At 41.5% G+C, this 23742-nt stretch overlaps 1 protein-coding gene across 1 annotated transcript in view; it reads right to left on the bottom strand.

The window, feature by feature from the left end:
- Positions 1–23742, bottom strand: part of DIAPH3 (diaphanous related formin 3) — a 502197-nt gene that overhangs the window by 92715 nt on the left and 385740 nt on the right. The window contains exons 26-27 of the mRNA XM_054013650.1: positions 20798–20893; positions 20271–20330 (exon numbers count right to left, since the gene is read on the bottom strand). Of these exons, the coding sequence (XP_053869625.1) occupies positions 20271–20330; positions 20798–20893 (156 nt within the window). The remainder of the gene's footprint in view (positions 1–20270; positions 20331–20797; positions 20894–23742) is intronic.

Here is a 23742-nt window from a genome sequence, read left to right as displayed (position 1 = left end):
ACTCAAATAGTTAAAATATAGTTCTTATATTTATTTTTTTTTACTTTAGGTTTTACTTTCACTTCAATAGATGTCATGGTAGAAAGACAGCCCTGCAGACAAACAAACAAGATAATTTTGAGTTTCAAAGGGAGATGATGGCTATAGTTAGCACAATGGACAATGCCATAACGCCACAACTGTGTGTGTGTGTGTGTGTGTGTGTGTGTGTGTGTATATATATATATATGTATATATGTATATATATATATATATATATATATATATATGGCCCTTTGTTTTCGGTTTTTATTTTATTTAATTTTTCCTGGGAATTTATCGGTGTTTATTACAACAACAACAAGAACAGCTGAAAATCGGTGCAAAAAACCTTTAATTTTTATGGGAAAATATCAGGGTTTATTTTGGTGGACAAAAGGATAGGAAAAAAAGTATTCACTAGATTAATGCTCTGATGAACGGTATTCAATGTTGTTTTCTGCAGAACTGAAACAGAACTCAAAACACAATGCCACCTCTGAGTTTAAGAAAACAATATATCTCTAATTCCTAAATAAAACTTTTCATTTGAATAAACAGTTTACTGTTGTAGATTTAGAACTATTAGCCTATACCTATTTACACTGAATAATTGGGCCAGTATTTTAAAATATTTATAAACACTCATTGTCTTATGTGAAGTCCTCCAGTGTCATTTCCAAAAGTCCTGCGTAGCTAGGCTCGAAGCAATCTTCCAAGACCCGTTCTCCTACAGTTTTGATGTAGCCAAATTTTGAAAATACTCTCGCCATATCAGCTGATCCAGTTGGGACACTGCGGATGTGAGAGGCAGCACAGCTCAAAGTTGGAAAGTCAATGCGGTGGATTTTCCAGAATTCAAGTGCAGTGATGGAGTGGCTGTCCGGAGAAGACATTGCCATGTAGGCACAGAATTCACTTTTTAGTTTTGCATTTTCTTCATTCGAAGCCACAAAGGGGGAAGTATACTAGCATACTCTTTAAATTTATCAGCTGAGGCCACACTTTTACGATGAGGGTCAAATAGCACAATGACTTTTCAGAATGGTTTGCTGTGAAAAGCTTCAGGGGATATATTGCAAGTGACAGTAGCTTCCCACTTCTTTGACAGCTCTTCATAAAAACTTTGAAAGCTTTTGTGAGGTTGTCCTGCTCAGTGACTGGCAACATAGACATGAAAAGATTTGTTTTTTTCTGGTATCTCCCCAGATGTGCTTTTGCAAGAAGTTCTGCAGAGATATTGTTAAACAGAATGCCATACACCTCTGTATTAGAAAAAGTGCCGTTTGTTAAAGAATTGGATTCCAATTTCTTCTGTGTCTCATATAGTGGCTGAAGTGCTTCAATCGGGAATTTGAATTTTGTACAAAGGCTTTGCCTAATTTTTTGCATAGCCGCTTGAGATTTCAGCTTTTTCACTGTTGACTCTTTGTGATCTAAAAGTCACAGTAAGATGCTTCATACTTTCTGAACACTCTGTGCAGTCAAACACAGACTAAATCATCTTTTTGGTACAAATGGAACTTGAATGCTGCATTCAAATGCGATCTCTTCACAAACATCATAGAAGAGTTTTTTTGTTTTACTGGAATGCTTGAAAACTGTATCAGCATCTATTACCAACTTTTTAAAATTTAGCCGTTTGAGAACACCTTTGCATGAGAGAGAGCGACGTGCAGCAGGTGATATGGCAAAACAAACGAAACAATTCAGGTTTTTCATTCAGCTTCACATCTTGTGTGAACTTTGCACAGTAAGAAGCCGAGTCAGAATTCATTGTTGCCACATCTTCCAGGTTAGTACATATTCATTTAAAGTTTTACTGACACAAACTGAAACTATTTGACTGTTTGCAGACTTACGAACTCCAAATATGCCAAAATGAGTACAGGCTTCTCCACAACAAAAATAAAAAAATGAAAACAAAATCACCCAGATAGGGTGGTTGAGAAAAAACGGTACTCAACTTCTCGTAATTGTTGTTCTTCAAGATGTGTTGTTCATGTCCATTCCAACCAGGTGTGTGCGTGGCAGCCGGAAGATTTTTCCCTTAGCAACGTCCGCAGGGTCGGCGTGGGTGTCCCCTTGGAGTCACGCCTTCATGGCACCCAATATAGGGCCCTGAAAATGCAGAGGGCTGGTGAAGGGCACTCCTGCACAAACCACCTGTGGTTTGAGCACAGGAGGGAGTCCAGCACCACGTGGGGCAGGGTTATGATGCTGTCCAGAGCGTCCCAGGCTGGTTGATAAACCGACGCCAGCCATGACTGGAGTGGGCGAAGTCCGAGTCTGGCATGCTGCACTACGTACGTACACGCAGCCATGTGTCCCAGTAGTTCCAGGCAGTTCCTTGCTGAGGTCATAGGGAACTGCCTGAGGCCCCATGTAATGTCCCCTAGTGACCAGAACCTGGCTTCCGGGCGGTATGCCCTGGCTTGGGTTGAGTCCAGTACTGCACCTATGAATTCTATCCTTTGCACCGGGGACAGGGTGGATTTGGCCTCACTGAGAAGACCTAGTTCGAGGAAGGTCCTTCTTATGAAGTTGACCTGATCCTCCACCTGGGCTCTGGAGCAGCCTTTGATCAGCCAGTCATTGAGGTATGGGAAAACCTGTATCCGGCGCTTGCGCAGGAACGCCGCAACAATGCATTTGGTGAAAACTCAAGGGGCTGCTGAAAGGGAGGACAGCAATCTGATAATGACAGTTGCTCACCACAAATCTGAGTAACGTCTGTGTTGTGGAATTATTGCTCTGTGGAAATATGCGTCCTTCAAGTTGAGAGCGACGTACCAGTCTCCTGGATCCAATGAGGGGATAATGGAGGTCAGCGAAACCATGCGGAACTTGAGACTTTTTACAAACTTGTTGAGCTGCCATAGGTCCAGGATGGGTCTGAGGCCCCCCTTGGCTTTTGGTATTAGGAAATACCGGGAGTAGAAGCCATTGCCTCTTAGCTCCTCAGGAATCTCCTCCACTGCCCCCACCGAGAGGAGGGACTGCACTTCTTGAATTAGAAGATGCTCGTGAGAGGGGTCCCTGAAGACGGACGGGAAGGGCGGTGGAGGAGCAGGAGGGCACAGAATTGGATGGAATATCCCCTCTCTACCGTGCAGAGCACCCAACGGTCCGAGGTGATATGGGACCAGGCATGGTAGAAAGGGGATAGACGGGATGAGAAGGTAAGAGGGGATGGATCCAGAGTCTGAACTGGTGAGCCTCCTTGACTACACCTTCAAAAGGGGGATCTGGCCCAGGTGGAGGCTTGGGTTGACCAGAGTTCTGCCCCGAGAAGGGATGCTGCCTCCTCCTACCACTCTTGCTTCGCCTATGAGGAGCGTCCTGGTGGTTCTGCGGCTGACGTCTAACATGCCTGTGCTGGGTAGCAGGCGTGTGAAGCCCCAGAGAGCACAGAGTGGCAGAGTGGTAGACTTCAAACTGTGAAGTCTCTTACCAGTTTTTTCAGAGAAGAGGGATGAGCCCTCAAAGGGGAGGTCCTGTGTAGTCTGTTGGACTTCGTGTGGCAGCCCAGAGACCTGCAGCCAGGAACCCCGCCTCATGACCAGCCCAGTGGTCAGAGTGCGCGAGGCTGCATCTGCCACATCTAAAGCTGCTTGCAGGGAGGCCCAGGAGACCAAATTCCCTTCCTATACCAGTGCAGAGAACTGCACACGAGAGTATTGTGGCAGGAGCTCTGCAAACTTGGCCATCGCCCGTATTGTGCCCATATCTGCTTACGATGGCCGACTGGTTAGCTATGCGGAGTTGCAGGCCTCCTGTCGAATAGACTTTCCTGCTGAACAGGTCCAGTCTTTTCGCCTCCCTATTTTTTGGGTTGGAGCCTTGGAAACCCAACCCAGAGGTGCTCCCTCTGATTGGCCGCATTGACCACCAAAGAGTCTGGGAGAGGGTGGGTATACAGGTAACCTTTAGATGGTATGAAATAGCGCCATTCGGTTCTCTTGGCCGTAGGGGCCAGAGGAGAGGGTTTGCCACAGAGATTTTTTTGTGTCCACTACTGTTTTTATTAGTGACAGGGCAACCCTCGATGGACCTGAGGGAGCGAAGATGTCCTCAACAGGGTCCGACTCCTCAGCCACCTCCTCTGCCTGTATCCTCAGGCTTTGGGCAGCCTGTCACAGAAGCTGATGGAGAACTGAATTGTCCTCTAGAGCTGTGGCCGTCAATGTCCCTGCAACCGCTTCATCCGGTGAAGATGAGGAGAAGACTGGCAGTGGATCTTGCTCACTACCCTCAGCACCCTTTGGGTCCCTTGGCACATGGTAGTGGGAGGCTGCGGTGCTGGGAGTCTCGGAGCCACCGCTGGTGCCAGGGTCACTAGGTCCTGTGGTGCTGAGCTCATCCGTGCCGGCAGGGTCAGAGCTGGAGCCCTTGTCGGTGCCGTTGACTGGAGGGTGGGTGCCAGAGCTGGTTGGAACAGCGGGGTCGTCACTTTGGTCAACAGTCCCAGTGTTGCTTGTGGGATAAAAGTACGTCGAAGACACCGATGCTGACCGGGATCTTGGGCTGTGGGCCTGACCCTGGCTCTGGTGGTATGCCCAGGGTGTCCAAAAGGGCCATTGGGAGGATGGCTGCCACTGCTGTGCCCATGGTGCCGGGTAGGGTTGGTGGCTCTGGCGTGACCTAGGCTTTCTGCTCCTCGATCTGCTGGAGCAATAAGAATCCGCCTCTGCCTCCGAGGTCTCAGAGTAGGAGGACCACGGAGGAGCAGTACCCTGGGTCACTGGTAAGTGGTGCCGAGGGGCCGGGGATCGGTGTGGCTCCTCCATCTGTGTGGGCCGTGCCAGGGGCGCTGGGAATGGAGAACGGTGAGCCATCATTGCCGGTTTGCCCCTAGAGTGAAATGGGGGGTATGCGGTCACTGACGACTTGTCCCTCCTCTGAGGGGAGGGCGGCAACAGGAGGCGCATCAGGTCCCTGGTCACCTTGAACGCATCCGGCGTTGATGGTAGCTGCAGGTGGTCGCCTTGGCGATCCGGGGACCGAGGAGGGTTCTGACTCGACTAGATCCTGGCTGGGGCAGGAGTCGACGATACCCTGGAAGGCTGCAGGGAAGAGGCGGTCTGTCCTGAGGCACTCGGAGATGCTGCTGCCCCTTTGGGCTTCAACTGGGGGGACCAACCCCTCTCCGGCCTCCTCCTTTACGGGCAATGGGGATTGAGAGCAGTGTTGCACCAAGACTGGCTTCTTACGGCCCATGGGGCCATGGGGCCTTAGAGTCCTTGGCTGGTGCCTGTTCATGCACCATCGGCGCCGGAGCACTGCGCACCGATGAAGACGTATTTGGCGCCGGTTCGGTGGGTCCCGGGTCAGAGTGTGGCCGTAGCACTGCCTCCATTAACAGAAGTTTATGGTTCCCGGTCTTTGAGGGTTCTGGGACGGAAACCCTTACAGATAAGGCACTTTTCTTTCTGGTGACTCTCTCCGGGGCACCGTAGATGGGAAGAGTGAGGGTCATTCTTAGGCATAAACTTGCTGCAGTCCTCACAAAGCTTAAACCCTGGAGACCCGGGCATACTCCAGAAGGGGAAATGTTGTTGGGGGTGTGTGTAACCCCGCAAACAAACTACTACTACTATTGAAGAACTAACTATTAACTAACAAACAACTATTTACACAATATGCTATAAGACACTGCTAAAGTGCTTGCTACAGGGGTGAGCGATGTTCCAGCTAGCCGTCACCAGCAGTAAGAAGGAACTCAGGGGATGGAGGGTTGGCAGGGCCCTATATTGGGCGCCATGAAGGCACGACTCCAAGGGACGCCCAGGCCAATCCTATGGACTCTGCTAAGAGAAAAATCTTCCGTCTGGCGTGCACGCAGCACGCACACACCTGGTTGGAATGGACGTGACCAATCACTCGAAGAAGAACATCTGGTGATTTGTCAAAAATCAAAGAACTAACTATATTCCCAGCCAACCTCTCTTTAATTTTGTTGGTCAAAGCAACTTTATTCTCCTCCAAATATTTCTTGGTCAGATTGATTGAATTTGGCAAACATTTTGCAACTGAACAAAAATTTTGTACGAAGTCCCCCTCCTCCCCGCAAGGGCCATCAGCAAGGCCTAACGACTGCCCTGAAAAACAGAGGGCATGTACAGATTTACTTACTACAATGTGTTGATCTCACTCGTTCTGCCATGCCCGGACAAACGCTGATTCCAGTGATGGCTTGTTTTTATTTTTGTGTGGTTTGGTCTCCAAATATTCTTTAATCCGGTAGGCTCACGTGTCAACTTTGATGCTGCACAATTTGCAGCACATACACTCAATTTAATTTTTTTCTCCTGTTTCTTTTTTCAACTTTCGAATACTTCCTTATGTTCTGAAAAGTATTCTGATACAGACTTTGGTTTTCTTCCCATTTTAGTGTGTCATATCTTTCAACTGTTATCTGCTAACAGCTTGAAATGTGTACATGGTAGGCATAAGATTCATCAGTATGTTCAGATGTGCCTGTACTTCAGAACTTGTGTGGATGCCTGTTCGTTTATTGTGTGTATCTTCTAGACTAATACATAGCCTTACTTCAACAGGTAGCTTTGCATATACACACAGACTACGGTATTATTGTAGTACATATCTCTCATGCAACGTATTGAATTTTCCTAATAAAAACAAGTTATTTTTTATATATTTGAATGATACAAAAGTACGGTGAAAATCTGAAACAAACAAATACTACTTTTTGTAAAACCCGTGATTTTTTCGGTACAAAATGGTTTAAACTGAAAACCAAGAGCAGGGGTGGGCAACCTCTGGCTCCGGAGCCACATGCAGCTCTTCAGAAGTTAATATGTGGCTCCTTGTATAGGCACCGACTCTGGGGCTGGAGCTACAGGTGCAAACTTTCCAATGTGCTGAGGGGTGCTGTGATGGGTTGGATCACAGAACCCCCCTTGGGAGCTGCCACCCAATGTACCAAGACTACCCCTACTTCTGTCTTCTCTGCCAGCTCAGGACTCCAGCACCCTGTCTTGCTGAGTCAGCCACTCCTGTCTGACTCTAACACAGACCCAGGGTCTGAATCACTTGTCCCAAAGCTGCAGGTTTACCTGAAAACAGCTCACAGTAGTGTGCTTATCTTTAGCACTCAGATGCCCAACTCCCAATGGGGTCTAAACCCAGATAAATCCATTTTACCCTGCATAAAGCTTATGCAGGGCAAACTCATAAATTCTTCGCCCTCTATAACACTGATAGAGAGATATGCACAGTTGTTTGCTCCCTCAGGTATTAATACATACTCTGAGTAAAGTACTAAATAAAAAGTGATTTTATTAAATACAGACAGTAGGATTTAAGTGGTTCAAAGTAGTAACAGACAGAACAAAGTAAGTCACCAAGCAAAATAAAATAAAATGCGCAAATCTATGCCTAATCAAACTGAATACAGATAATTTCCTCACCAGTTCCAGAGTGCTCCCTTTTACAGGCTAATCTCCTTTTAGCCTGGGTCCAGCAATCACTCACACCCCTGTAGTTACTGTCCTTTGTTTCAGTCTCCTTCAAGTATCCTGGGAGGGGTTGGGGGGGGGGGGGTGGAGAGGCTCCTTCTTTAGCCAGCTGAAGACAAAATGGAGGGGTCTCCCACGGGTTTAAATAGACTCTTGTGGATGGGGACCCCCCTCCTCCCTCCTATGCAAAGTCCAGCTCCAAGATGGAGTTTTGGAGTCACCTGGGCAAGTCACATGCCCCTACATGACTCAGTCTTTACAGGCCGACGCCATTGTCCACATGGTATCTTGCATGTCTCCAGGAAGACTTCTTATGTGGATTGGAGCATTCCAAGATGCATTGTTCTCCAAGTGTTTCCTGATCAGGTACTTAACCAGGCGAATTCCTTCCTAAAGAAGCTGACCAAATGCCTCCCAAAGCTTACTTAGAAACCAAGCAAGCATATAGCCCATATTCTTAACCTCAAGTAGAAAATGATATATATATGTACAAATAGGATGAATAGATATAGTAGACCATAACCTTTACGGAGATATGTTACCTGGCACAGGCAGCACAAAACATATTCCAGTTATGTCATACATACATTTATAAGCACCCCCTCCTCATAAAGCCTTATGGGGTACACTGTCACAGGTGCTCACTGCTCAACCCCTAGCTCTGCCACAGGCCCTGCCCCCACTCCACTCCTTCCCGTCCCCTCCCCTGAGCCTGCCGTGCCCTCGCTCCTCTCCCCCGCAGCCTCCTGCATGCCACAAAACAGCTGATGGGGAGGGAGGGGGAAGCACTGATTGGCGGGGCTGCCAGTGGATGGGAGACACTGGGAGTGGGGGTTGAGAGCTGGTGGGGGTGGGCTGCTGACATATTACTATGGTTCTTTGGCAACGTACATTGGTAAATTCTGGCTCCTTCTCTGGCTCAGATTGGCCTAAGAGTGAACCTACTAAACCTTTTCATAGAAGTGATTGATTGTGTTTATACTAGGAGAGGCTCTTGAAGATTTTTGTATTCTGTTTGATGGAGCATTTTTCTACCATTTTTCTATACTGCCCACAGTCAAAATTTTCTTTGTTTTGTTTTTAAATAAAATTAACTACAGTCTAGGCTTTCCAGTTATGAAAATAATTTTCACTGTGTACCTCCATGCGGTCTTGTTGCATCCATACACAGTCATTTTTATTATTGCTGTTAATTACAAATATTGAGGTACTACTGAGAGGTCTCAGTTAGAGACTGGGGCATCGTTTTTCTAGACACGGTACACATATATAACAAACACTCCCTTCCCCAAAGATGTAACCATCAATATAAAAATAGATTGTAAAACATTGTCTAAATCATTAACACACTGCCAGCTATTTATCTTCTCTCTCTTATTAGTAAAAACTTGTCATGTTATCTATTACAGGTCTGAAAGGGTTAGAAAGAATCTGTGCAGCCTGACTACAATTTGTAATGTACAGTATGCATCTGCCATTATTACTATTTCCTGTGTTCTTGTAAATACAGACAGGTGGCTTGTTAAAACTTGGTGAGGGTGCCTAGAAGGTCTACTTACCTCAGGGATATTCATATTTAACACCATTTCGTCTACTATATTTTGCATGGGAAAATGGTGTAGCTGTTTCATTTGATCTGTGCTGCCATCACTGAGAAGACCTTTGTGAAGATCCTGGGTGCTGTTGCCAGACCAAATGGGAGAATTCTGATCTGGTATTGTTCTTCTCAGAAACATCAAGAACCTTCTGTCGGATGGCTGAATGTCCATATGAAAGTAAACATCTTTCATGCAAATTGCTGCAAACCATGTGTCTTTTTCCAAGGAGGGAAGCCATTGTAATCATGCAGAATTTTAATTTGTGAATACAAATATTTAGTCAACGTAGGTCAAGAATGGACTTCCATCATCCCTTTTTCTTGGGAACTATAAAATAGCTGGAAATGAACTCTTTCCCTTGATGCTGAGGTGTTGTTTTAGGAAGATCAATATTATTGGAGGATCTTCTTGTGAGAGTGGTCCCTGAAGAGGGGCCGGGAAGGGGGTTTTGGAGGAAGTGGAGAAAGCAACTTGATGGTGTTTCCAAAGTGGATGATATCTAGTACACACTTGTCTGATGCTATAGCCCTCCAGCTATACACAAAGTATGCTAGGCTGCTACCAAAGCGGACTTTGGAAACAGGTGGGTATGTCACCATGGTTAGGTAGCAACTCTTGAGCATCCCGTCAAAAGTAAACTTTAGTCAGTGGATGAGGTTGGGAAGCTGTTATACAGGTGGATGGGGATTCATATGTTGACCTCTGCACCTTTTGACACTTGTGTGGCAGTTAGTATGGTTTTTGGTGGTAGAAAGGCGGTGGAAGAGATCTTGGCTTATATACCTGTTTATCTTGCTTCCTCTTTAGGGCCAAGGTATAAATGCCCAGGCATCGGAGTGTTATCCTGGAATCTTTTAACGATTGCAAAGATTCATCTGGTTTCTCATTATAGAGGTTAGTTTAATAAAAAGACAAATCCTCAGTGGAGTTCTGAATCTCCCTGGGGAACTCTGAAAAGAAGTCATAACTCTTGCTGCATTATTTTGTGGTCACTAAGATTTTGTTGCAGTATTGGCTGCATCCACTACAGCTTGCAGTGAGGCTTTAGCCACGGGTCTAGCTTTCTCAACAAGGGCTTGGAATTGGGCTCTGTTCTCCATGAGGATTTTATCTTTGAAGTCCAAGAACTTCAAGTAGTTCATAAAATCATATTTCGCTAACAGGCACTTATAGTTAGAGATTCTGAACTAGAGGCTGGTGGATGTAAATACCTTCCTCCCCAGATGGTCCAGGCATTTAGCTCCCTTGTCTACAAGGTTATTTTTAGGATGTTCCTGCCTTGATCTTTCCATGGCTGTTTGTACTGCTGTGGAGTTGGGGGTAGGGTGGGTGAAAAAGAATTTTGCTACTTTTACAAGCACAAAGTAACATTTCTTCGTTCTTTTAGAATAGAGGTACAAGTTACTGGTGTATGCCATAACACTCTAGCTGGCTCCATAATGGCTTCATTCATCAGGAGAACAACCCAATTGGGTCCAGTGGGCTGCAGGATATCCAAGAGCTCGTATTGCCTATCTTGAACTTCTTCTAATGAAATCTGAAGTTCTGCCACTCCCCTCTGCAATAGTTCTTGATGTCAGCTATGGTGGGAATGGTGAAGATGGGGAAATTACATCATTGGGTGAGGAAGATGATATGCCTATTGGTACACCACTGGATCTGGCTCATCATCTTCCTCCTTCGCATACTCCTGCAGCGCAGTTGCTGTTGTCTTGGAGGAGAGGGTGATGTGACTCTTTTAGAGCACATGGATCTGGTATGCCATTCACAAGGAATTTACCAAGGAATGACAGTACATGGATGACAATCAAATGGTCACCAAAATCTTCAGTGGCAGAGTAAAATCACCAGAGATGGACACAGACTGAACATCCAGACAGACCGTGTTAAGACCTTATCGAGAGATCAACCTAGCTGGCACTTGGTCTGCAAGAAGGCTATTTTCCCTCTGAAATTTGCCTTAATGATGATGATGATCGCAATCATGATTAATCTCCTCTTCTAATTCAGTGCAACTCAAACTCTTCCCGATCTTTTAAATAAAACTAATTTTAAAAAAGAAGGTAAAATGAAAGTTATTTCGTAATTGTTCTGGCTATTTAATCTACTTAGCCCTGAAAGCTTTTATAGAAAATCTGGCAGAGTTTGTCCCTGGGCATTTGGAAAAAAATATATATAAAAATGTTGGCCAAGGTGGTCTTGTAGTTGGGTGCTTTCTCTTCTGGAGTATTTGCTGGAAATTAAAGGATTTAATGTCTTCAAGTGTGAATCAGGTTTGGTAGTTTATTTAATAAGATCATAGAATCATGAAGATTAGGGTTGGAAGAGACCTCAGGAAGTCATCTAGTCCAAGATGCAGAGAAGGACCTGATCTTCATTTGAATCAGTGGTTGGATTACACAAATGAATGTTTATGATATTCACCTGGGTGCTCCTAGGAGCTGGGGAGAAAGCTTCCAGGTGCTCCTACCCAAGAAGGGAAAGTAACAGTTTGAACTAGTCTCTAGGGTGCCCCTGACTTTGACTTGGAGAGCTCCAGTAGGACAGGGAGAAAGCAGTCAGATGCAGTGGGGCTATGATATCTTTCATAGAGCTATGATGTATATTTTTCTAATGATACTTAATGTGTCATTCATCTTGGTATCAATGTGTCTGGATGGATTCCTGATAATGAAAAGAATCAGGGTGCAGTATAATTCCAGAGACTTCACTTTTAAATTGCAACAGCTACTATGGCTAAAAGTGAAATTATATTAGCATTGTATTTGGAAATTCTCAAACAAATAATGAATAAAAGAAAGTAAACTATTAAGGGACTGATTTCACTAATATGGTGAAGAGGGATGAAGAAAAGAACACTCAGACTCATCGATGATTAATTTGTCTTTTCCTTTGCTGGCTTTACTTCCTTCAGACCACCACCTATACGGTATTGTACTAAATACAGAGAAGGGTCTGAGTCAGTCTGCATATGGATCTAAACTTTTTTCAACATTTGAAGGTGGTTTGATTTGGAGTTTTGGCCTAGATCCATCTTTAATTAAACACGAATCATTTCCCATATGTGTCAATTGATGGAGCTATTACCTTAGCTATTGAAGTATCTCATACATGCTAAACTACCTTTTAAAAAAGGTAAACATTACAGCACTTTACAAAAGTCTACACAAATTTAAAAAAAAGAAGAAAATGAATATGTAGACCCGTTCAGTTTCATTTTTCTCATTGTGTTTAGATATTTAAAAGAAGTCTCTGATTTAGATAACTTTAACTTAGCTGTCAATGAGCAACAGCTGAAAAATGTCTAGTAAATTTTTGTCAAAATCCAGAAACTTTGTTTAACAAGCATGGCAAATACTTAATAGGCACCCTTACAAGTGACAGTACCTCTGCTGTACCAGTTCAACTCCATAATTTTCTTAGAGTGAAAAGTTCTGCATGGCTAAACAATGAAAAGATGAATAAGGATAAACTGTAAGTAATTTAAAACTTCCTTAGCTGATTTAAGATTGTCCACTGATGCATATTGAGAGCAATGCCTTTGAATTTGAATATATAACTTTATACAGTAGGTTTTGGAAGTCTAGTTATCTAGATTACCACAGTACATAAGATGACATTTGCTGTAATTACAGAGTATACTGGATCACTGGTACCAAATGTCACTTCCTTGTCACATTTCTTTTTACCAAGCAGAAAATGTCCTTGCTCCCCTTGAAAAAGGAGCTCACATGAACCAAATACCTATTCATATTGGCAAGATTTTTCAGAAATGACTAGTGATTTGGGGTTTTCAACTTGACAGATCTTAAAAAGGCCTAATTTTTTCAAAGGATGAGCGCTCAGCTGTTTATGAAAAATTCAGGCCCATATAAGGATGTCTCCAGGTGGCCACACAAAATCACTAGTTACTCTTAGAAATATTTGCTTCTCTTTCTTCTAGATCTTCTATGCCAAACTAGATATGTAGGTACATTTCTTCTATGTTGGTGCACAGAGGAAGAGCTTACACCTGAACATCCTTAAGTATCTAAGGGTTTTGCCATCTCAGAATCTTCAGATGACACTTCAACAGCAATGAACATACAACAGGAACAGTCAAACAGGAAATATGTAAAGTTACCTAGACAACCTGGAATGATCCAGTGATCTTTTGTAAAGTTATAGCTCTATCTCGCTCTTAAAAAAATAGCCTGTGCTAAGCTTGATTGGAAAGGTTCTGGATACACAAAACACAAAGAAGTTAACAAGACTTATTGTTCCTCCATCTGTCTAGAACAGTCCCAAAACAGTATTGATGTATAAGGATAGCATTTTACAGCCATCTAAAGTATCCTTCTGTCTCAGCTGAAGCCTGCACATCCGTTCTGCAGTATTTGGCAGAAATGTTCACTAAACCTCATGTGACAGCCTTACAGATTTCTAAGAAAGGATGCCTTTGCATTCATTATCCAGGTCTAAGTTATTGCCCAGGTTGAAAGGGCTGGAAGGTATCTGACCCTTCTTCCTAACTCCTCATTCAAAATTCTCCTAGAAGGTTCACTACCCTCCTTTGACTATCCAACTATGTCATCTTTTTTGCAACTATTTTAGACTATAAATTCTCAGGGCAGGGATTATTTGTATCTTGTACAGTCCCAACAGCGGTGTCAGTTCTAAACAAAACATCATCATTAATAAAAAAGGTATCCTTGGGGTTGATCTTTTTTCCATTCATTCAAAGTTGACTTGCAGGATTATTGCTGAGTTCCCTATGGAACAAAGAACATGTCTGAACTCTGCTGTCCTTTTCAGGCAGAGCCAAAGAACTTTTGACATATCATCAGTGTAGTCTGGATTGCTGGGGTTCTTTTGGTTAGCACACAGGTTGAGCATAACTACTGTTTAGCTCAAATAAATGGAATTTGTGCATTTTGGTCTCAAAAGTGGCACAACTGAGAATGACCCATCTTGCAGAAATCTTATAAAATTTCCCCCTACAAATCAGAGCCTGCACTTCCTCAATTCTTTTGGCCAGACAAAGAGCCTCTGGTGCGCCTCCTGACTGCCATTTTATTTGTACTGTGAAGTGCCTAGCATACTTCAGGGAATTATAATAAATTATGGATATTGTTCTTCTAAGCTCCCAATAGGCTTTTCTGGCCTGCTCCCCACAACCGTTTCTTGAAGATGTTGTTTCAGGACTCAGTTCCTCTGGCAGCTTCTCCCCTGGATGCTAGTTGCTGCTGAATTGAAACCTTACATACTTTTGGATGCACAATGACATCTGTTGCATAAAGTCCTCAAAGTAAATTATGGAAGAGGTATGTATAGCATGTTGTATTTGCTGTAGCTTATGATTTACGTTAATTAGAGTGTTTTAATATTTACATAGATTTATGTGAACTTATAATTAATGTAGTTGCTAATGAATAAAAAGCAAATAAAAAAGCAGTATTGAACTGTAGTGGATAACCCCCCACCCCAATTACTTTAGGACAATGTCATGACAAAAATCTAGTGAAAAGGTTTTAGAGGTTTAAGGTGCTATGACACTCCCAGAATAAGCTTCTCTTCATAGGAACATAATGTTTCAGACCACTGCAATAACAGAGCCAGGGGAAAAAAAATCTAAATTGAGAGACATGCTTCGAGCAGCATATACAAAAAATCATCACTAATTTTGACCATAAAAATGGGCAGATTTTGAAGTGAAAACAAGCGTGTGCCACTTTGGTAGAAGACAATCCATTCAGTGAAAGAACAGAATAGATTGGAGAAACAAAATTTTTTCTGAGAGGTCAGCTTTAGGGCACTATGCACCACAGTGCTTCCTTTACAAGATTAGGTTTCTGGAACTAAAATTATCAATGAAACCTTATGAGAGATTTTTTGAGAGAAGCCCAGCCTTTCCAGTGGATAGTACCATAGGGACTGCAGAAGAAGCAGAGAAGGAAGAGCAAAGTAGCTTGCTGCAGAACCTGAGAACCTTTAAAGGACAGCTCCTCAGCTGGAAGAACGATCTGTTCAGACCAGAGAAAACATGTAATTAATAATTACAAGTACATAAAAAGAAAAGTTAAAATAGAAATCTTTAATGGAGATGCCATCTTTCAGTTATATTGTAAAATATTTAGTCAGGTGTCCTTAGAAACAACACTGAGCTGATACTGGACATTTGGGGGAATTTAAAGTATAAAAGGGCATTCATGGAAAGAGCACAACTTGGGTATCATCGTAGTGAACGGGCTTAGAACTGCAATTACTAGAGTAACCAGTGACAGCATGTACATATTCACTTGTCCTGGTAAATAAAGTATTTGATATTTTTGAAAGCGTGTGTGTAAGATAGGTTCAGATGCTTATTACTGTGCAGTCTTAAGAACAAGTTGCACATGCCAAGTCAAAATTTTGCAAGACAAGACCATTGCAATATGCTGTAAAACAAGTTGTTGAATAATAATCTGTTTAGGTAAAGTGTTGTTTCCTACGGAAGTTCTGGAATTTGCAGTCTGAAACAAGATGACATTACCTGTATTTGTGAAAATTATGAGATAGCCATTGGCTTTAGTTAGCTATGGATCAATATCCAGCCCCAACCCCCCCAAATCTTTTTCTTCAGTTATCAGTGGTACAAATCCACAACATTATGACAAATGCCATGGTTTACCCACCCCATTTATGGTTACGTGAGGACATTTTAGATTTGCTGGAGTTTAACTGCAGGTAGTGCCCAAATGAAAAATCTCAAAATACCCATTCCAGGGTATGAGGCTTCACTAGAGAGTATTTAGTACTCAGGCTGTATTATAACCTAATATATTCCAGATATTATGGAGTTTTATGCTATCTAGATGACAGATCCTTGTTACAGAGGTAAAGAGGGAAGTTTATTTATGGAACTAGACACCTGTGCTGAAACAATAAATGACAGGTTTCAATTACATATGGAAAAGAAAAAAATGTCTTTTTCCAAATTAGTTTTATTATTCAGAGTCATATGATTGACACAGAATGCTTACAAACTCTTCTAGAAAAAAATGAAGTTGTGTCCAAACTTATTGCACCTAAGAATTTCAGAATTTATATTCTTTTTAGTTCTATTTAATTATTCTGGATAGTTACTAACTAGCTATCTACAGTAATAAACCCACTGATAGCTGCTAAAAAGAAAAAAGATAGTACAGTAAAAACTATGTTATCTGGCACTTTACCAACCGGAAAGTTCTATAAACCAGCATTTCTGATCTTCAATGAAAGTCCAGTTTATAGTCTGGTTGGTGTGGGGCCAGCAGGCACCTGGCTCTGCATGGCTCCCTGGAAGCAATGACATGTTCCTGCTGCTCCTAGGCAAAGGGACAGCCATGAGGGATTCATAGTGCGGCGGGTGTGTGTGTGTGTGTGTGTGTGTGTGTGTGTGTGTATGTGTGTGTGTGTGCATGCAGGGTTGGGGCATGGAGTGTGTGTGTTTGTCCTGAGGGAGTTTGAGTGTTGACGGGGGCTCGGGGCAAGGGGTTGGGGCACGGGAGCGGGTGTAGGGTGCCAGATCTGGGAAGATCCCCACAAGTGGCAACCTGTCCTCCGCACGCTTCCCCCAACCTGCCCCGAGCACTGACCCTGCAGCTCCCATTGGCCGGGAACCAATTTTAAACTACACAGGGAAATCTGACATCTGAGGATTTTGCTCCAATGAACTAAGGAAAACTGTTTTGGAACTATAGTTACTTTCCACCGAGAGAGGAAGCGGGGTTAAAGAAGTAAAACAGACTGAGAAGGAAGCAACTGCAGGTCCACAGCATCAAAAGAAAGAAGCTCTCAAAATAGATGTTAGTATGTTTTGCTAAGGTTTTTTTTTTTTAATCCTTGTGATATGTTATTTCTGTGAGAGTTAATATACTTCTTGTGACATAGTCCATTTTATTTTTAGATGGTGATTTGGCCTGTATAAATAGTATAAAGCAAATGCCATTTATATATTATCTACACCGACTAGCTCAAGCACTAAGCTGAGACACCAGGCCAAAATACACAGGTGCCCCAAGCCACAACATGGTTACCCCACCAGCCACTGTGGCTGAAGAGTTTGGTCAACTAGTGGTTGAACTCTAAGCTTTATTTAATGATGCCCCTCACTCTGCCACGTACCAAGGTCAATCCATTAATGCTTGGTCACCCCTTCACTGTCCTCCAGTGAATCAATTTATTCTAGTCCCACAGAGTTCTCTCCTGAGACTGCAGAAGGGAACCCTCCCAGCTCACATCCAGGGCACCCCAAAAAAGGAAGCAGTGGTCTGAAGAGCAGGGAGGCAGCCCAAGCAACTATGGTAGGCACCTGCCTACCATTCCAGCCGAGGACTATTATATAGGGGATCTGAATAAACCCACCTCATCAGATAAAGAGAGACTGCTGCCACTCTAGAGTCCTACTGCTGGAATGGTTGGGACTCACCCATCGCCAGTGACCCCTATTTCAGAAATGGAAGACCAGGACCACCCGCCTCCTTCTCCCTCACCCCTCTAGGGAACTGTATACCTTAGCAGTGGATGCTGTCTTTGGCTGAGCTAATATTGACACTAAAGCTGCCTGCAGATTTAGGAAGACCTCCCTGAGGTTTTATACTCTGGTAAAATAATTGTCCAAATGAGCAATGACAAATGCAAAAAGGATATATAAAAAAAACCTCAGATTATACCAAAGTTGATGATACTTAGCCAATAAATATTCCTACTTGCCCTGGATGAATGAATGGGCGGGTGAATTTCCAAAGCTATATTCATAATTCTTTTTGACTGCACTGTGTTTAAAGGGAGTTCATTCTAGGTATGTCTCTGAAATGCATATTAAACATAGCACATTCATTATGGGTGAATCTGTTAATCCTCATTTGCAGGGACAAACAACCGAAGTGCTATATTCCAGCACTAGCACTTAATAGGGTCCACCTTGTATTAAACTCAAAATAAGCCACTGACTTTTACAGGACAGTGATATAATCCTTGGCATCTATTCAGATTTCCAGGCTGTATCCAGGGCACATTGCTAATTAATGCAAGATCAAGAAGCTGCTGATACGTTTGCTTTCAGTTTAGAATTACTGGCATATGATACCTCTACCACAGGTATAGATTCTAGACTATAAAAAAGGCAAGATGGTACCAAAAGGCCTATAGCACTTTAACTTCCAAAGAATAGCTAAAACAGTAAAAAAAAAAAAAGAAAAAAGAAAAAAAAAAAAGCTCTGGTGTGCAATTTGAGCTTCTGCATGGGGGGTGGGAGGGAAAGTGAACCTTTATATTTTTATTAAAATGTTTGGTCAGAATAACTGCTTCAGCAGCTTTAGTTACAGAAATGAGCTCTGATTTTAGCATGATATCAGGAACACATCTGCCTGGAAATTCTGATACATTCTTTTTGGTAACAGTTAGTGGTTAAAAGAAAAAAGTTATAATAACCAAATCCATTGCTCCCAAAAGCCAAACAGGATTGAAATGAGTGGATTCAGCAGAATGTGCAGCACACTTGGTGGCGATGTTCAGCTCAGATACAGAACTACTGAATGCACAGTGTGAGAAAAGTCAACAAGCCTGAAATGTGTTGCTTGCTACTCCAACAGGCAATCCTTCAAAGTGGGCTCAGATTTTTGTTTTCCTGCTCCTAATCTGATAACAGAAAATGTAAGATGACAACATTTTAAAACCAGAATTTCTTTCAAGAACTCAAGTGCGAAAGTGACTACAGGAGAAACATAAAACTGAAGATTAAAGACTGAGTATCAAGTGTTCTCTCCTGCCAAAATATTAAATCCTAGTATCAAACTCAGTCATGGGCTACATCCTACCTGCTTAATGTACTTATCAGACTCCTATGTCAGACTAAAATTCAGCAGAATTTAAAGCTTTCATGTTTAAAAAAACAAAACAAAAAAATAACTCTCATGTCTTCAAAAACCCTCCCGATTGGGAAATGATACTATGCTCTTTGACAGAGTCTTCAGAACTGGCTGAAAAAAATAGCAATATTGAACATATCCATTATTGGACACAGGTATATACAAATTAAACTTCAAATAAAAGTATGTGAACAGTAGCAATTTTGTAATTGATTCTCAACATGTTACTTCAACAATGTTATAAACAATACCTATATTTTGCATGTTCACTATATTCTTTTCTGTAATAACTATTTAAGAAAACCAAAAACATTTAACAAATCAGGCAGAGTAATTAGTTCCTCATAAGCACTAATGACATCTCCATTAGCAATTATTTTTTAAACCATTTGTTCACCAAAAAGTGACAAACATTTTACCAACTCAAAAGTGGTCAAAGCAAATTTTGACAAATTTTGTTGAAAAATTTACTTCCAGATGGATACTAAGTATGCAAACTTCATTTTGAGAGGACTAGTTTTCAGTAACTGAATACAGGAAAGTCTGGCCTTCTCGGCCTTAGCAACAACACAACTAACATAACATTATTTTGTAGGTTATCTAACATTCAGGTCACACATTAGAAACAAAGGCCCTGATCCTGATCTTAACTTTATGCATGTGAGTAGTCCCACTAAGTTCAATGAGACTATTCATGTATGGAATTTAAGTGGTTATAGGATCAGGGCCAAAATTAGGAACAGTATTCGATCATAAGGTCTTCTGTGAAATGGTTTGTTAATTTGCTCTCATCATGCTAATACAACACCACTTATGTTACCATATTAATACCCAGTACTGTATGATACTCCCTGCTGACACTTTGCAACCCCAGCGGCAGTTCTACTTATCAAGAAAAATTACAAATGAAAAGAAATGGAGTAAATACCAATGAATCTCTAATTCAACATTATAAATATTTGGCAGTGGTTAAAATATGTGCCCCTATAGTCCACTTCTACTAACACAGCTCATAATCCATCTGAGGCCGGGGCAGAAACTAATAGTTTCTAGGGTTATTTAAATGCTACATCTGCAAACAAAACTAAAATTAAAATTAAAAAACTTAGCAAAGGCTAGACTAGCTCAGCAAAGTACCCTGAAAAGATAGCTTAGGGATGCAACATTAACAACAAGGTCCCAATACTTGATTTCACTATTCAAATGATATAGAAAACCAGGACTATCATAGCAGTCTTCAGAAGACACAGATCAACAGGATAAGCTGAGATAAGAACATGCAATTTATGAATATGGTTTATTACCATGGTTACAAGCTTTCAGAACAGGCCTCTGATTGGTTGGGCTGAGATTTTGCAGTATATCTGTAAAAGCAAGAGAAGAAAAGAAACATAATACAATCATCCATTAACTTTCAGAGGTGTAACCATATTGCCAAGTAGATTTTTTTCCCTTCAGGTTAAATATTTCTGGGAGCAAAGCAGTAAAGTATCTGACTCAATGGAGAATGTTATGACTTTTTCTTCCGATTTAATTATGCGACTATACACCCAAAAGAGATAAGGCACATATGTTTCTATAGAAGAGTCTTGTCATAACAATCAGGCTATGTTAAGTTCAGTACATTGATTTGCAAAGTGGTACTGACATCAGCCAACTGGAATGAGCATCTCTGTGAATTTGTCATTGCAAGGAGAGGATTACGCATGCTGCTGGGACTTTAAGGAATTCTAGCCTGCAGCACACTGCACTCATGATACATTTTTTAAGCAAAAATGTCTTTCTATGTCATAATTCCTTAGAAAGTAACATTAACAGGTATAATATTCACCTTTAGGCCTTGGTGTCCGTTTTCTCCGGTCTCGGAAAGCAGCACCTGACTGCAAGGCCTCCAGCAGGCTATCCATCACTCCTGTCTCATCACTCTCTGTGAAAAGAAATGGAGGGAATTCCATCAGACCCTCAGCAATGTTACCACAGCAATGTCAAAGCATACATGAGAGTGAAAAAAAAAGCCTTGTGCCATTACTAAAATTAGCAATTTCAAACTTAGACAAACCTTTAACTTGCCCATAAATCAGCTCTCTCATAATGAAATCAGTTTCATTAGTGTCTGTACTGCTGTTCAGTAAAGTGGACAAAACTTTATTTGATTCACTTCACACCACTGCTTTCTGTAGTGAGATTCAATACTACCTTCAAATGGAATATGGTTCTATTTATGTGTCTCTCTCTGAACCCCATAGGAAACCACAACCCATTGTGAATCAGACATTTCACTTGCAGAAAGTGGTTACTTTTAGGGAATCAGCTCCTAGCATAAAATCAACAAGTTGTTTAGAACACATTTGTTACTGAAATTCTGTTGTCTGAGCTGATAGCAAAATTTTTATTTCCCTGTATACTTTTGAGAGCCTGTCCCCCCCCCGAAAAAGATTAATCACATTAGACAAAAATGATCATTTGAGTCACTGTTCTATAAAATCAAGCGAAACTCATTTTTCTGCATGAAGCCAATAGAATAACATTGGACTAGAGTGACCATGGACTACAATGAACATGTTCATAGCTAATGCAGAAACCAGCTTCACGCTCTCGCTTAATAAATGGTGTCCATATTAAATAATTTACCAAATTTAGAGTATTTCTACCTAACATATTAGACACAAAAACAATGTTCCATGAGATAAGTATACATGTTACCATAAATGAGGTTACTCATTATTTGTGTACATGTATTTATACCAACAGTACCATGAATACACTTGCTTCTATTATCAAATAAATTCATGATTAGAGCAATTTTTACCTTTCGTGTCAAGTTTACATCAGAGCAAACCAACTGGTCTATAGAGCTGTCAAGTTAATGACTGAAAGCCATCTGCACCAACCTCCACTTTACTTGGAAACCTCTAGGAATGAGTGAGTTTGCCCTGGAATAGCTAGATGACATTACCATAGACATTCAAATATGAGAGGCACATCTTGCCCATGAGAAGGCAGTATTTCACCAAATCCAGAAGGCTGGATTAGCAGTGAAAATGGAAAAGCATAAAGTACAGAAATGGCAGAGGTATCTTACTTGACACACCAAGTTGGAAATAGGAATTTCATTCAAGCCATCTAAGATGGAAACTATAAGAAACAGCGCCATGTCTCAAACTAAAAAAATGGGCCAAATCTTTTATTCTTACATTCATATGTTCCAGGGCCAGAAGAGACGACCATCTAATCTGACCTTCTGTATAACCAGGCCATAGAACTTCCCCAAAATAATTCCAAGAGCATATCTTTTAGAAAAAACATCCACTCTTGATTTAAAAATTGTCAGTGATGGAGAATCCACCACAATCTTTGCTAAATTGTTCCAAAGGATAATTAACCCAACTTGTAAAAATATGTGCCTGACTTCTAGTATGAATATGTCTAGCTCCAATGTCTAGCCACTGAATCATGTTATCTCCACTCAGTTTGAGGGGCATGAACAAAAATGCCTGGATCCAAGAGATAAGTTGTTTGGGGCTGCATTTCAGCAAACAGAAGAGAGAAGCCTAAGAACTAAGGAGGACACATGAGTTGGTGGGCTGAGATTTACATATGAAAAATGCAATCTAAAAGCTAGGTATCATCATCATGGTGTCTGGGATCCTAGATTGTAACCTAGCCCAAACTTTAATATCCCCTCTACCCCCCAAAAAATCCTCGAAAACAAACAAAAATACCCCTCTTAAATATAACTTCTCCTGATACAGAGAGAAAATCACTACTTCACTAATTAAAAAAAAAATCATACATTTAAAAATAAAAATAGGAGATATAAAATGTTAGTTTTCCAGCCTCACAGCTAAGTAAAACAGTCACTGCTTCAAGCACAACCATTTCAAATTTAAATCAATTCTTTCACAAATATTCTTGTCACTTAAAAATTCTCTGTGGTACCAACAATAAAAGTAATATTAATATGGGGGCCAAAAATCAATCAGATTAATAATAATTTCTGGGCTACACAATGAATTGCATTTATTTTGCACTACTGGGCCTTTCACCTGCATTTTGTGCATTAAGCAATCTCCTGCAAGACTACTTATAACTTCAAATAGCTGTGCGAGATTAGTTTCCTTTTTCCCCAAATGCGGACATTCCCGCCGAAGTTACACTGGTCTGAAGGACAGGACAGGCACTATTTAGCTGCGGCAGGTTTAATATCCAGTACTACATGTCTCTTTAGGGCTAGAAACAAAGATTTCCATCTCTTCCTTACAATATAGCACTTGCTACAGACCTAAGATACTAGTCCTTAAAATTGTGGAATTATTATTTGTGGGGAGGTTATTTCTACAGCTTTATTGGTTATAATTTTCTTCTTCATCTGCAAGGCTAACAGGTAATAAGGGATCCTATGTTTACAAGCAGAGGGATATGAAGAGAGAAGTACCAACTATTTATAAGACTAGCTAAAACATTTAAAAATAGTATTCCTGTATATGGCATATACAAATGATGGTGAGGAATGGTATATAGGTTTTCTTGACATGCATTTAGGATCACCTGCATAACCCACTAGTGGTTAGATCCATTATAATTAACATGGCAATCCCAAATTCATGACAAATAAAATCTTCTTGCTACAATAAATTCTACCCTTTACCTTCTCTTATGTTCAGACTCCACCTGATTTCATGTGATTTTCTTAGATATTCACTTTTGTGACAAACACATGCTTGATATCAACACAAAGGTGAAGCTCTTGGAAAACTTGAGGCACAACCTTTCAGT

The sequence above is a fragment of the Malaclemys terrapin genome, chromosome 1 (assembly GCF_027887155.1).
Source record: "Malaclemys terrapin pileata isolate rMalTer1 chromosome 1, rMalTer1.hap1, whole genome shotgun sequence".
Lineage (NCBI taxonomy): Eukaryota > Metazoa > Chordata > Testudines > Emydidae > Malaclemys > Malaclemys terrapin.
The sequence above is the reverse complement of the archived record's forward strand: the minus strand, read 5'-3'. Positions and strand labels throughout refer to the sequence as shown.